This window comes from Saimiri boliviensis, chromosome 17 (genome assembly GCF_048565385.1).
Source record: "Saimiri boliviensis isolate mSaiBol1 chromosome 17, mSaiBol1.pri, whole genome shotgun sequence".
Taxonomy (NCBI): Eukaryota; Metazoa; Chordata; class Mammalia; order Primates; family Cebidae; genus Saimiri; species Saimiri boliviensis.
The window spans coordinates 56,158,970-56,173,939 of NC_133465.1; the positions used below are offsets into that span (position 1 = coordinate 56,158,970).

General features: G+C 51.4%; 1 protein-coding gene and 1 long non-coding RNA gene across 3 annotated transcripts; one reads left to right on the forward strand and one right to left on the reverse strand.

Moving 5' to 3' along the window:
* Window positions 1-1,591: 1,591 nt before the first annotated feature.
* Window positions 1,592-14,806, reverse strand: CACNG1 (calcium voltage-gated channel auxiliary subunit gamma 1). 2 transcript variants are annotated; one of them, XM_003931808.4, is made up of 4 exons: window positions 14,445-14,806; window positions 5,018-5,092; window positions 3,264-3,401; window positions 1,592-2,392 (listed from the first exon to the last, which is right to left on the reverse strand). In XM_003931808.4, exons 1-4 carry the CDS (start codon window positions 14,671-14,673, stop codon window positions 2,166-2,168), a joined length of 669 nt encoding a protein of 222 aa, XP_003931857.2. In that variant the 5' UTR covers window positions 14,674-14,806; the 3' UTR covers window positions 1,592-2,165. The 2 variants fall into 2 exon arrangements, 1 of the variants encoding a protein (XP_003931857.2); XR_012514690.1 differs by having other exon boundaries at window positions 2,348-2,392; window positions 3,021-3,401.
* On the forward strand, window positions 2,332-6,885 carry LOC141581888 (uncharacterized). The gene is made up of 3 exons (XR_012514691.1): window positions 2,332-2,912; window positions 4,706-5,689; window positions 6,068-6,885. It is a non-coding gene; the product is annotated as an uncharacterized LOC141581888 (long non-coding RNA).
* Window positions 14,807-14,970: the final 164 nt, after the last annotated feature.

Here is a 14,970-nt window from a genome sequence, read left to right on the forward strand (position 1 = left end):
ATTCGTGGGAGGAAGTCATCTCTCTTCCTTCTTACTCATAAATTGTGCCCCAGCTCCCTGGCTGGGCGGGACTGTCACCTGATTCTCCTTCATCGGGAGCACGTTTGCCTCCTGGCTGGATCTCTGCGTCTTTGGGTGAGCCTCCTCTGACACTCCTCCTCGCCCAGCCCACAGCCCTAAGGTACCGATGGCAAGTTGAAAGAATGAACAAGTATCTTTCCCCTCAGCTTTCAGATGGGACCAGTAAGGGGTTGGTACGTGGGCAGATGTTTGTACAGTTTTCCTCCAGAAGCGGGGTAAACACACATTTTTCATACAGGGTCAATATTTTCAGCATTGAGGACAGAAGCTATCTCTGTTGAAGCTACTCAAAGCTGCTCTTGTGATGAAAGCAGCCACAGAATGGGTGTGGCTGGGTTTGAATCAAACTTTATTTACAGACATTGAGATGTGAATTTCGTATCATCTTCATGTGTCATAAGATATTCTTCTTCTTTTGATCTTTATTTTATTTTTATTTTTTGTAGAGATGGGCTCTTGCTATGTTGCCCAGGGTAGTCTTGAACTCCTGGCCTCAAACAATCCTCTTGCCTCAGCCTTCCAAAGTACCAAGATTACAGGTATGAGCCATGATGCCAGTCCCTTAATTTTTTTTTTTTTTTTTTTTTTTTTGAGATGGGGTCTCACTCTGTCACCAGGCTGGAGTGCAGAGGCGTAATCTCAGCTCACTGCAACCTCTGCTTCCCGGGTTCAAGAAATTCTCCTGTCTCAGCCTCCTGAGTAGCTGGGATTACAGGCACTTGCCACCATGCCCAGCTAATTTTTGTATTTTTAGTAGAGACAGGGTTTCACTATGTTGGCCAGGCTGGTCTTGAACTCCTGACCTCGTGATCCACCTGCCTCAGCCTCCCAAGGTGTTGGGATTACAGGTGTGAGCCACCGAGCCAGGCCTTTTTTTTTTTTTTAACAATTTACAACAGTAAAAACTGCTTTTTACTTGTGGGCCATACAGCAAGAGAGGGCAGGCCAGGTGTGGCCCATGGGCCATAGTTTGCCAAACCCTGCCCTAGAAGCGTGAACTCCAGTGGGATCTCCAGTGTTCAAGGCAAGGATCCCAGCTGCCGCTCATGTCTGAACTCCACTTTGGAAAGCTGGACAAGTACTGTGGGGTTTTGGAAGGCAGATGAGTGCAAATCATGGCTCTCCATGTGGCCCTTAGTGTCTATCTGCTAAGCCCTGCTTCCTGATGTTCTTCACAACAAAAATCTGGCATCAGAAATCAGACACGGGCTGGCCGCTTTAGCGCTGCGTTGGCACCAGGTGCGTCCATGGCAGGCTCTAGAAATAACCCCTCCTATTTTTAACACCCTTGCTTCATAAGAGGGTTTCTAGTTTCTCCCGAAAACAACCCCAGGGCCTGGAGATGCCAGTTGGAATTCAGAGCCTCTAAGCCACGTGTGTGGCCCTCTTGTCCCTACAAAAGTCCTCAGCATACCCAGGCGACCTGCTTTCCCTTCTCATTTGGGGTCAGGGGGCCCTTGAGATGTGGCTGAGAATCTGAGCGATTTCAACGCGAGGCGCAAGGAAAACATGAGTTTTTGGAGAGCTTTTTATTTCTAGCCACAGTCAGATTCTACCCAGTTAAAAATGCTTCCCAGGGCTCCTGGAAGTCAAGGAGGGGACGTTCGGCTCATCAGAGAGGGTGTGTTTTATCACTGAGTGGGAGAGGCTGGTCCTCATTTTATCACTGAGTAGAAAGGCTGGCTATTTACACGGAGCACCCAGAACTGGCAAACACAGGTTATCCCTGAGACGTTCGTAAAGGACAACTGGAGGCAGCTCATCAGAGGCTGGTACGGTGGGGGCACCTCTACGTTCCGGGGACACTGGGTCCCTGCAAACACCTGTCCACCTGCTGGCCCTGCCTCCCCCGACTGCGTCGAGGTTGGGACTCAGGTCCTTTCGCTCTATTCCCAGGGGAGGCTGCGGCAGCCCAGGGGAGCTCAGAGAGAGGCAGTGGCCGGTGACTGTCACAGGTTGGGGGCGGGGGTGCAGATGGGAGCAGGGTAGAGCTAAAATTACTCCGGCCTCCTCTCTGGAAGGTTCCAGGCTGAGACCCGGCTTCGTGGGGAAGAAGCCTGAGGGTCAGCAGGGCTGCAGGAAGCCTAGTGCTCAGGCTCAGCGTCCATGCAGGACTCCCAGGGGTTCCGGGGCATTCGAGGCAGGGAGAACAGCAGGAGGGCGACCCCGCCAAGGAAGAGGAGCACGAAGGCGGCGCAGGCGCAGGCGAAGGACCAGGAGTAATAGTACTCGATCCAGACGGTGTCCTCACTGTCAATCATGCGCTTCACCGACTGCCGCATGACCTCCACTGAGACCAGGATGCAGAGACCTGGGGGCAGAGCCAGAGACGCTCAGGGACCGAGGGGCCCCTGCCGTTGCCCCCAGCCCCACCCTGGCCGGTGTGCTTGGAGGAGGCAGTGCTCTTGTCTCGGGGGGGGGGCGGGGATGACACCTCAAGGCAGTTTCTAGCTGGGAACCTGCAGAAGGATCCATTTGTCCGCCCACCTCCCAACCCTGCATCCCTCAGAAGGGTGACCACATGGCCGGGTCTGGTGGCTCACGCCTGTAAGCCCAGCACTTTGGGAGGGTGAGGTGGGAGGGTCGCTTGAGGCCAGGAGCTTGAGACCAGCCTGGGCAACATCGTGATGAGACCCCTGTCTCTACAAAAAATTAAAATAAAAAGTTAGTCAAGCGTGGTGGTGCACGTCTGCAGTCCCAGCTACTCAGGAGGCTGGGGTGGGAGGAACCCTTGAACCCAGGAGTTTGAGGCTGCAGTGAGCTGTGATTGTGCCACTGCACTCCAGCCTGGGGAACAGAGCGAGACCCTCTTCCTCGTCCCTCAAGAAAAGGTAAGAAAGATGACCAGGTTTCTTTCCTTCTTTTGTCCGTCATTCTCTGGGTGGTTTCTTCGGGGCCTTGAGGACTGTGGGGAGGAATGGGCAGGGCCCCCAGTCTACCTGCACAGGCGTGGAACATGGACGCGGGCCGCAGCAGGTAGTCCCGCTTGTTCTGGAGGGACAGCTCTCTCTCCCTCTAACCCACCTGGAGTCACTGAGGGCCTGGCCAGGTTTGCCCCTGGTTGAGGATGGAGTCTGTGAAATGCCCCCTAACCAAATCCCGCAGTAGGCCTGAGCGTGGAGCAGAGAATCCCCCGTGACATGGTCCTCTGGCCCCGCGCTTGGGCAGGGCCCCCAGTCTACCTGCAAAGGCGTAGAACATGGACGCGGGCCGCAGCAGGTAGTCCCGCTTGTTCTGGAGGGACAGGAGGACGCAGAGGCTGCCCAGGATGACGAAGCCAAGGCTGAAGATGGCGATGGCGGCCGCCGAGATGCTGTACTCTGCAAACACAAGGGACACGCAGCATGCGGCCTCAGCCCGGGAGCTCAAGTCGTGGCTGGTTAGGGACAACGCCCGCACCACAGTTCCCGTTTCACACACGGGAAAGCTGACAGCGCCGGGGACCGAGTCCTGCCCTAAGGCCCATGCAGAGCCAGGCTGCCCCAGGGCTTCCTCCACCCCTGTCTTTCCAGGGCACCAGGCTGCAAGGTCTCCAATGGGGCAGGGGCAAGAGGCAGGTGGCCGGAGACCTTTCTAGAGCAGAAACTTTTCTCCGACGGACAGGGAGGAGGCAGTGGGGCGGTGGGGTGTCTGTCCTGGGGTTAAGGAGCAAAGGACGACAGAGTGGCTTGTCACCCAGCCTGGTGCATGTGAGGCTCTGCCAGTGTGCGTGGCAGTGTGTGAGTGTCTGCATGTGTCTGTGTGGCAGAGTGTCTGTGTGTGGTTAGTGTGTCTGTTAGTGTATAAGCCACATGCGAGGATCTGTCAGAATGTGTTAGTGTCTGTGTATGTGAGTGTGCGCCTGTGTCAGTGTATGTGTGTGTTATGTGTCTCTGTGTGTGCTAGTATCTGGGTCTGTGTCAGTGTGTTGGTGTGTCACTGTGTCATGTGTGTCTGCACGTGCTCCTGTGTACATGTTTCTGTGCATGGTAGTGTGTGTCCGTGTGTCATTACCTGTGTGTCATTGTGTCTCGTGTCATTGTGTGTGTCTGTGTCTTGTATGTGTGTCATTGTGTGTGTGATATTGCCTGTGTATCACTGCATGTCATGTGTGTAATTGTGTCATTGTATGTGTCAGTGTGTCTGTGTCTGTGTGTCTTGTGTGTGTAATTATGTGTGTCAGTGTGTCTCTGTGTGTCTTATGTGTGTTGTGTCACTGTATGTGTGTGTCACTGTCTCTGTGTGTGTCTTGTGTGTGTGTCATTGTTTCTGTGTGTCACTGCTTGTGTGTCATTGTGTGTGTACATGTGTGTCAGTGTGTCTCTGTGTGTCCCGTGTGTGTCACTGTGTATGTCACTGTATGTGTGTATCTCTGTGTGTGTGTATCAGTGTGTGTGCACGTGTGTCTGCCCACGCACACTGTGTGCAGCTGTCTGGGCGCGGGCAGGCTCAGGTCTGTACTCCCGACAGTGGGTGTGCGCCTGAGCTCTCTTGATCCTGAAAAGCTCCCAGAGCCCACCGAGCCCTCCTGCTACTTGGGGAGGGATTTCTAGGTGAGGGAGGGACTGAGACTGTCCCTACAGATGCTATCACATTCCATTGAGAGCCACCACGGGGCTTCTGAGCACTTGTTCCACACCCACAGCTCCTGTCACAACAGCTGCCCCTGGGTCAGAGCCTGCCAGGAAGTGCTGCTTCTACGGACGCACCCTGGCCCCAAGGTGGGGAAACTCTGGGCACTGGAGAGGGAAGGCCGCTGCCTGGGGCCTCCAGAGCAGGGAGGTGATGAGGCTGCGGAGCAGGGAGGTGACAAGGCTGTTGTTCAAATGCACCGCGGGCTGCTTCTCTTCAGGCGTGAGGAAATCAGCCCGTTCGCCCCGAATGACTTTCTAACTCTGTGGTGCACGACACAAAAGTCCCCTCTTGTCACCCCTGCCCCCTTTCCACCCAGGCTCACCCTTCTGAGTGGTGAATTCGAAGATCTCGGAGCTCTCGCCGGGGTTAAAATGCCTGAAGTAGGAACAGTTCTTCTCTGCAAAGGAGGAGACAGCCTGTGAGTTGAAAGGAGGGGCCCGCAATGCGGACAGGCTGGGCAGAGAGCGCAGCGTCATTCTGCTGGGCACGCAGGGGCTCTGGCCGGCTCCCTGCTCCCTAAATCCCTAATCTGGGCCGAAACATCTGTCTTTGACCCTTAGACAACATCTCAGTGGGATAGTGAGGTTGCCTAGAAGGCTGGGAGGTCTTCAGAGAGCTGAGGCTGGATGAACCCGCAGGGCAGATGGCATGTGGGTTCTGCACCCCATTAGGCAGATGGGGTAACTGAGGCCCAGGTTCAAGCCATTTTTCAGAGTGTTCAGGGTGTATAATCAACAAAGAACCAATCAGCAGTCTCCCCTGGGGCTGACTCTGCCCCCCAGGGGACACTGGGGCAATGCCTGGGGACATGTTGGTGTTGAGAGGAGTACACCTGGCATCTGGTTGGTAAAGGCCACAGACTCTCCCAAAATCCTACCACGCACAGGACAAGCCCTCCCAGCATGGAATTATCCAGGCCAAAACGTCAACAGTGCCAAGACTGAGAATCCCCGGATCAACCCCACATCTGGGACTGTTTCTCAGCAGAATCCAGGTGTGCCCTGATTCACTGGGGGGACCTGGGGAGCAGTCAAAAGCTTTCTGGGAGATTCTGATGCAGCCAGGATAGGACCCCCTGCTCCAGGCTTCTTAAGGTGCCCTGCAAAGGGCCTTTTCTGAGGGGCCATTGGATGGCCTGATGCAGGTGGAACCCCCACGAGGGCTGAATGCGACCATCAAGTGGTTTCACTGGGCACTGGGGCTCTGTGAGGCAGCCCAGATGAGATCCACCTGATAACTGTCATAAAAGCTGTGGAAGTCTGTGGGCAGTAGGAACACAAATCTGAATTTGGCAAGGGAGAAGGGAAGGGCTTAGCACAAGGAAATTCATGCTGATTTAAAATATAATTTCACTTCCATTTTTCTCTTTCAGCCTCTCTCTCATAGCTAGGTATACTATAAAATCAAAACACAGGCTGGGCGCCATGGCTCACGCCTGTAATCTCAGCGCTTTGCGAGGCCGAGGAGGGAAGAGCGCTTGAGCCTAGGAGTTTGAGACCAGCCTGACCAACATGATGAAACCCCGTCTCCACTAAGAGCACAATAATTAGACGGCTTTGGTGGCAAGTGCCTGTAATCTCTCAGCTACTTGGAGGCTGAGGCAGGAGAATTGCTTCAACCTGGGAGGCAGAGGTTGCAGTGAGCTGAGATCGTGCCTCTGCGCTCTAGCCTGGGTGACAAAGTGAGATTCAGTCTTAAAAAAAAAAAAAAAAAAAAAAAGGAATAGCCTTATTTCTTTTTAAATAGAATTTATCTTCTTTGCTCTTGATTTAGGAAGTGGATGAATGGGTTATTTTATATTATGTTTCCTTCAAAAACAAGTAGTTTGCTTTTTATTTGTGGAGGCCCTCAAATAGAAAAACATTTCTTCCTCTACTTTAGATAATGTCTAGTTTGTCAATTCATTTCTTCACTTCCGGGCCTCATTTAGATGCTCACAAGGCGATTGATGCCTAGTTCTTTCTAGAAATGCACCTGCAGTGCTACCAAGGCTTTTCTTTGGGATGAAGGCTTTATTTAATCTGACCTAAATCATCTTGCTCCTGAAGCCTGTGGTCTCGTAGCATTCCCCTCCTTCCCACAAAAGTCCCACAACCTCTCATGAGGTTGAGGAAGGAAATGACCCCTGGAGATGGGATCTGGTTTATTTAGCAGCAATAAATGTTCCTGGCATAAACAGCCCTCTCTGCACACTTCTATATTTAAATCACTTTCCTTTTGAACCGGTTACCTGGGGTGTCTGACTGCTGGTGGTGATGTCAGAATTGGTGCTCTGCTATTCTCTCTTGGCATCCGGTGCTATTTTAAAGCACTCTGCAGCCCTCTTCTATTTGTTAGATTATTAGCTATAGATCCCTGGAGTCACTGCTTCAAAATGGCCCGTGCTATGTCGTAAGTCTCCATGTGTCTCCCTCTGGACAAAGAAACACTTCTGTTTCATTCTTTAAGGGCCAATTTCAGTTGTCAGAATTGACGGAATTCAAGTGTATTTCACACTCAGCTGGCTCCCCGACTGCTGGAAAGCTGTCAGTTAAAATCCTTCCCAGCGGAGTGCCTCGCCGGGGCACAGCTGTTCACATCTGCCAGGTAGCTGAGGTGGCTCTCGCACAGGTAGCATTTGGCTTGCCAAATCCTCACCAGATAAACGCCAGGCTCCATCTGGCTGCTTGGATAGAAACGATCTTAACTCAGACACAGGAGTAGGCTCCGTGTCTGCAGGAGCCAGGCTGTGAGCTTTTGAGGGGATACTTTCTTTCAGTGGCCCAGGTACAATGTTCCCCCTCCCTCTAAGTGTCCTCAAATGGGAAGGGGCTCCCAGTGGGTAGGATTCCTTCTCAGGGCCTCAGGGCCTCACTCTTACGTGGCTAAACTGGGTGCCTGAGGATGGATGGGCTGACCCTGTCCTCTCTCTTGGGCTTAGCACATGAAAAAGGCCAGTGTCTCCTACCCTGAACCTGGGAGAAGCATCCACTCCTGGGCGATGCGGCCACCCATTGGAGACTGTAAACCCTTTCATGGTCTGCAATGGCCCCTGTAGGGGTGGGGACACATCAGACCCAGGCCTCATTTAGGACAAATCGGGCCAGGCATCTGCCCATGTCACTTAAGAGGGCACAGGGTCCTGTTCAGATGAACAGACCCTACTATGAGCCCCTTCCCTTCCTGCCTTGTCTCTGGGTCCAGGTGGATATTATTTGGGAAATTGAGCATCCAGGGCAACTTAAAGAGGAAGTACATCTGAGGTAGACCCATCTTAGTCACGGGTCAAGAGGAGAGGGACAGTGACGGTCCTGTGCAGACCCTGAGCCTTCCTGCCTCTGCCTCTGGGATGTCCCTCCCTGCCTGCCTGCCCTGGCTGTCATCACACTTGCACAAAGCTCAGGGGTTGCAGCTTTGCTTCTGACTAAGTCAGCAGAGGTTCCAAAGCCGGATGATGATCTGGGTGTTGGGAACTCGGAGGCTGGGCTGCTCTCCTTTGTCTCTGCAAATGGCTTATGCTGAGGTCAATGTTCTTAATTCCGTAAGACTCAGTGGTCTAAAAATATTAAATGGGGTATTTCTTAAAAATATGGTGAACTCAGCTCTCAGGCTTGACTGGGGGATGGAACAGTCTGGCTAGCCAAGTGTTCTGGTTGAGGGTGTTAGTAACTGCGCAGAGCCATGTCTGGTGTGCCAGTTTCAAAGAATTAGAGCAGAAGCCACGTTGAGCTCCAAGCAGAGCTTGAGTTAATAGGGATCTTTTTGTGATAGTTGGAACAGCTGGTAGGATTAGGGGGTGCCCTGGGTTATCACTGAGAATGTATCAGTGCACCAAGTGACAGTCCATGGAGACTTTAATATGTTCAAAGATACTTTGTGGATTTGTCCAGATCCAAGGGAACTGGTACTCCAGGGACGCAAGGAAGTCTCTGGCTGGCATTGTTGCCAGTGTGGTTTTTAGCCTTCGGGTAAAAGAAGTTCTCTCTGCTCCTGACAGTGGTTTCTCTGGGCTGTGTCTCCTCCCACACCTCTGACTGAGGGATTTTATAAAACGGGCTGGAGAAATCTCCAACACCTCACTCTGGATCTTCAGAACACAGCTCTTCCGTGGAGGAAGCTGGCTTTGGCCTAGGCCTCCGGCATGGACTCCTGTGGGTGGCGAGGGGAGCTGATGAAGTTCCCGGGGTCAGTAGTATCATGCTCTTTCATGCAGTCCCAATTCCTGTACCGAGAGAAGGTGGACCACTAGGGAAAATAGGGCACTAGGTGAAGTACGCCTTGGGGCAGCCTCCCTCCTTGACCTAAAGAGACAGAGCCTGAAAGAAGCAACGCTTCACCCAGCCCCGGGGCGGGGGATGGCCTCTCTGTGGGTTCATTTGGACTTTCAGAACACATAGTGTCTCCTGACAATGGCAGAGGCCCCTACTGTCCTCATTCTGGAGGCATTTTAATTGATCTTAGATGTTGATCGTGTACATGGAAGTCCTTCTAAGATACTCTTTGTGGGACAGTAGAAAAATTAGACAGTGCTTTCCCACTGAGCCTCCAACATTCTAAGGCTAAATGGGACCTTGAGAAGTCTCCCCCACTGCACCAGCTGCTGGCTCAGCTGCCCTCAAACTATGCCGGGTCCAAAGCTGGACTCTTTGTGTTCACTTGGGTCAGAGCTTTTAGGAGCTGTGTTTATATGCGCAGTAGAGGGTGTGGAAAGGAACTGGAGAGAAAGGAGACTCTAGATTCAAGACTTGGGTGGCGAACTTCTTCTACTTGTTAGCTAGTTAGCCTGGGGAAGGCCATGCTCAGCCTTAGTGTTCCTACTTGCAGAATAAGAAGCACCAGTAGAATGAGAACCTACTCACTGGGTTGTTGTAAAGTAGTTAATGTATTGACTAAAAAGGTGAATGTTAGGGGTAAATGTCTCAGTGTGAGTCCTGGCTGCTCTGCTCATTACCTGTGTGACCTTGGTCAAATATCTCAACCTCCCAGCGCTTCATTTTCTTTATCTGTAAGATTGGGATGATGATAATCGTATGGACTTCATGGAGGTTTTTTGGTGAAGATTAGATGAGCTAATACATGTATGTCATCACACCACCTTCTGGCCTCCATAGATTTCGGGGGAAATTGGCTGTTCATCTCGTTAAGGATTCCTTGTATGTGATGAGTTGCTTCTTTCTGTTTTTTAAGATTCTCTGTCTCTGTCTTTTGACAGTTTGATTATGATTGTCTAATGTGGATCCCTTAGAGTTTATTCTACCTGAAGTTCATTGAGCTTCATAAATTTGTAGATTTTTAACGTTTTTCATCCTACCTGGGAAGCATATGGACATTATTTTTCACATACCTTTTTTGCTCTGTTCTCCCTTTCACTCTCCTTCTGGCACTCCCTTAACGCGTTTGATGGTGTCCCACAAGTGTCTGAGGCTCTCGTCACTTTTCTTTATTCTCTTTTTCTGTCTGTTCCCCAGACTGGCTAATCTCAACTGACTTATCTTCAAGGTCATTGATTCTTTTGCCTGCTCAAATATGCTATTGAGCCCCTCTAGTAAATCTTTCATTTCAGTTATTGTACTTTTCAACTCCAGAATTTCTATTCGATTCTTTAAAAAATAATTTCTGTCTCTTTATTGATAGTTTCTGTTTCATGATACATAATTTTCATCTTTCCTTTGATTTTTTTTTCAAAGTTCTTTGGACATGTTTATAATAGCTGATTTAAAGTCTTTGTCTAACAAGCCCAATATCTGGCTTCCTTAGGGATTAATTTCTCTCTGCCCCATATATGAGCCATATCAGTTTGGCTCTTTGCATGTCTTGTATTATTTATGTATATATTTATTTATTTAGAGACAGAGTCTTGCTCTGTCACCTAGACTGGAGTGCAGTGACATGATCATAGCTCACTGTAGTCTCTAACTCCTGGGATCAAATAATTTCCTCACTTAAGCCTTGGGAATAGCTAGAATTACAGGCACATGCCACCATTCCTGGCTATGTTGTGGGTTTTTTTTTTTTTTTTTTTGGTAGAGACAGGGTCTCACTATATTGCTTAGGTTGATCTCAAACCTCTGGCCTCAAGCAATTCTCTCACCTTGGCTTCCGAAAGTGCTGGGATTATAGGAGTGAGCCAGCACACCCAGCCAGTAGTTTTTAAACAATATAACATGGCAACTCTGGAAATCAGTTTTTCCCCCTTCTTGAGGATTTGTTCCTGTTGTTTGTTTAGTGACTTTTTTGAACTAATATGGTAAAGTCTGTGTTGTCATCTGTGACCACTCAAATCCCTGTTCAATTACCTTAGTGACCAGTTAGAAATTTCCTAAAATGCTTATAAACAATACCTCTCCCAGTCTTTACTGAGGGACTCTGTGCATATGACTTTCACACTCAGCTAAGCCACCCACGTCTCTGTCTTAGCCTTCATTTTCTGTTTGAACAGAGCCGCAAGAGAAGGCAGAGGTGAGTGCTTAGGGTCTTCTCAAGTCTTTCCCGAGCATGCACATAGCACTGTTTATGCACACGGCCTCCTAGATTCCCAGGAATATCTTGAAGCTTTCCAAAGCAACCTGTGGACATCTCAGTCTCCAGTTTCTTGATTAGCCTATTGTTTTGCCAACTATTATCTACTGCCTCAGGCAACCATGATGTTAAGCAATCATCTCTAATTATTGACTATTTGCACTCATGAGCTCAGAGTCAGATCAAAAAGAAACAGCTTCTCAAGCGAGGATTTTCAGGGAATCACCAGACAGGTCAAATAATGACAATTCTCTGGGAATGCGCCTTTGATCCAACCCCATTCTCTCCCCTCCAGAGGCTAGTGGGATGCTGGTTTTCACTGATTATGGAATGTTGGTTTGCAAGGTTGCTACAGAGCTGGAAAAGGGAAAAGAACAGGGCAAGTTAAAATACCACAGAACTCACTGGTCCTGAGATTCACCCATTTTTCTTGTTGGATTGCTGCAAGACTTTGATTAATTTCCAGAGTTCTGAAAAGGCTCATTCTGACCATTTCTGCCAGTACTCTCATTGCTTTTATGGAGAAGAAGATTTTTGGAGGTTCTTTCTCCATCATTTTTTTCCCCAATGTCATTAGAAGTTAATATATGTAAAGCATTTACTACAATATGTGGCACATAGGGTTCCATGTATGTGCTGTTATTATTGTTGTTGTTAATGGAGAACTCATATGAGCTCACTTCCTCCCTCTAGAGCAGAGTGGTCCCAGGGAGCACAAGAAGGGCAGATAGGGAAAGAGAAAGATGTCCATTTGCACAGAAAAGAGAGGGAAAAAGGCGGGAACATACTTTGGAAGATTACTGGGGGAAAGGTAGTGCTGTGTCACAAGCGTGGGAGGTATGGTTCATGGCTGGTTAAGCTAAGAAGTCAATGAGGTAGATCCTGGTTAGGCTCAGGCTCAAGCTCAAGCAATGCCTGTTGGCTCCCTGAGATTGGTCCAGTCACCTCTCACTAGCATGCTGCCCCCCCTATGATTGGTCCAGTCACCTCCAGTCTGTTGGCCCCGTGTGATTGGTTCAGTCACCTCTTACTAGCCTGTTGGTCCCTTGTGATTGGTCCAGTCACCTCTTGCCAGCCTGTTGCCCCCCTGTGATTGGTCCAGTCACCTCTTATCAGCCTGTTGCCCCCCTGTGATTGGTCCAGTAAACTCTCGCCAATCTGTTGCCCCCTGTGATTGGTCCAGTCACCTCTCACCAGCCTGTTGCCCCCCTGTGATTGGTCCACTAACCTCTCCCCAGCCTGTCACCCCCTGTGATTGGTCCAGTCACCTCTCACCAGTGTATTGGCCCCCTGTGATTGGTCCAGTCACCTCTCACCAGTCTTTCGCTTCCTTGTGTGGACTCTGCTCACTGCCCAGCCCTCTTCTCTGACTTTAAAAGGCAGATGGTTCCATAGACGAGTGAACAGGACTGTAACAGCACGTCCTCATGCGTGGTCCCTGAAGAAGCTATCTCGCCCTGCCCTGCCCTGCCCTGCCCTGCCCTGCCCAGGGGAGTTGGCTGGAGGCTGTGCCTGTTTATGGGTGTGTTCAGCAGTGGCCAAGGGACATGGGCATCCGGGATATGCGATACCCTGCAAGCACATGCTCACACCTGTCACCCTTAGCACCGGGACTTGGTGTTTCTACAACAGCTGGGTACTTACGAGTCTTCTGGGCGCCCAGTTGGGGTGAGCAAGGGAGGGGATCTCTGGAGCAAGCAGGAGGGAAGGAAGAGGGAGCAGAGACATGGGAGGATGGGGTCTGGGCTCTCTGACCCGCAAACAGACTGTGAGATCTTTGGGGACTCAGCCTTAGTGTCCTTGAAGGACAGGTTTCAAGGAACATCCAGTCTGATAAAAGATGGAATAATCCTGAAAGCCAGGTGGGACATCACACTAACATCACCCTGCCCCACTGCCACCATGGACGGGCATCCGTAAGCCCGCCTGGGAAGGGATCTTATGTCGCTGAGAGTCAGTCCCATATTTTATAGAGGAGGAAGCCGAGGCTGGGATGAGCGTTGTCCTCCCTGGAGGGTCATTTGGAGGGTGGTAGGCAATGGTGCCGAGATCCCTGGCCACCTGGTCTCCACGTAGCCCTCTTTCCTCTAAAGTGCTGTATTTGCAAAGAATCCAGAGGCCTCCACATTTGCAGAATAGAGGCTAGCCATGCAAATACCAGGTACTCCTGAAAAGGAGCTTACCTTCGACATGTGGTTTGGTCGCATGGTAGGAAATTGAGGAATCTGCTTAAATGACAGGGTGAGGAAAATGCTTTGACATGGTCTTTTAAAACACTGACAGGGTCTCAGCTAAGAGAGGAGGCACAGAGGACTGAAGTACTGACAAAGTGTGGGTGGAGGCTGGGCACGGTGGCTCATGCTTAATCCCAGTACTGTGGGAGGCCGAGGCAGGTGGATTGCTTGCAGTCAGGAGTTCAAGACCAGCCTGGCCAACATGGCAAAACCCTGTCTCTACTAAAAATACAAAAGTTAGATGGGTGTGGTGGCACATGCCTGTAATCCCAGCTACTGGGGAAGCGGAGGCAGGAGACTCGCTTGACCCCAAGAGGCAGAAGTTGCAGTGAGCCAAGATCGCACCACTGCACTCCAGCCCAGGGAACAGAGCGAAACTCTGTCTCAAGAAAAAGAAGGTAGGGGGCAGGTGGCTCACCCACAGCCATGTCCCGCTTCATAGACATTCAACCTGTGTAGCTGCCCCAGGCCCAGGGCCCGCAAGGGTCCATGCTTGGTTTCATGCCCTGCTGTCACTGCCTTGAAATCCTCAGTAATTCGGAGCAGAGAACCCTGCACTTTCATTCAGCACAGGACCCTGCAAATTCACCTGTCCAGTCTCCTCTCCTGTCTCAAGTCCAGGAACGAACCTGCCAGCCTGATAGGTCCCCCCAGCCTAAGCACACAGAGCCATTCAGCCTGTCTTGGCAGGGAGGGAGTGATCAGGTGGGGCCCAGAAGCCCCCGGGCTGGTAGAGCCACAGTCCCTTTCTTGAGCCTGCTCAGCTGTCTGCTCTGGGCGAAAAGCCCCAATGTCCAGCCAGACAGAAATAGCTGGGACAAACGCCCTCATCTTACAACCCAGCTCCGGCCACCAGCACAGCACATGCGATTCCGATCTTCTTCCCTGGGCAGAAAGGGCTGGGCGGCTGCCCTGTTCTAGGCAGACAAACCTGCCTTCCTTCACGTGGGCAACTTTGCTGGGGAAAGATGGGGAAGGGCGGGAGGTGGGGATTGGGAGGGAGGGTGGGTACGTTACCCCCGGGCAGGGTGACGGGCCCGCAGGTCTTGCTGTCGTCCATGGGGATGCGCTTGGTACAGATCCGCCAGAGGCCGAAGTGGGCCGCCTCGCAGGTGGTGTTGTGGTGCTCCAGGTGGGGGCTCAGCACAGCCCAGTGGTCAGTCACCACGGCCGTCGTGGCCAGCACAATGCCCGCCAGGATGCAGAAGAGGGTCACGCGGACCTTCAGCGTTTTGGTCTGGGACATGGTGGTCGTAAGGCGTGGGTGCCCTGGGCAGGGTCCGGCAGCTGCGTCTCCTAGGGCAGGTGACAGCTGAGCTGGGGGGGTGGCAGTGGCTGTTGAACTGGGAGTGGCCGCTAAGTTTAGTGTGGCCCGGCTGAGCCAGAATGGGCTGGCCTTGGGGCTGAGGGACGCTGGACACGCTGAGCAGCTGCCCAGACGCGTCAGGGGCCTGAGAGAGGCTGCTATTAATGCCTGTCTCCAGGCGTGGCACCGAGGACAGCTTCTGCTCTGGTTTCAGGGGTTTCTGTAGTACCCTGGTAG

Excerpts from the sequence above, each read along its gene's own strand:
- CACNG1 (XM_003931808.4), bottom strand. The coding sequence starts at position 14,673 with ATGTCCCAGACCAAAACGCTGAAGGTCCGCGTGACCCTCTTCTGCATC. Across the intron at positions 3,402-5,017 it reads CGAATTCACCACTCAGAAGG|AGTACAGCATCTCGGCGGCC; the intron begins GTGAGCCTGGGT and ends TTGTGTTTGCAG. Across the intron at positions 2,393-3,263 it reads CATGTTCTACGCCTTTGCAG|GTCTCTGCATCCTGGTCTCA; the intron begins GTAGACTGGGGG and ends CTCTGCCCCCAG.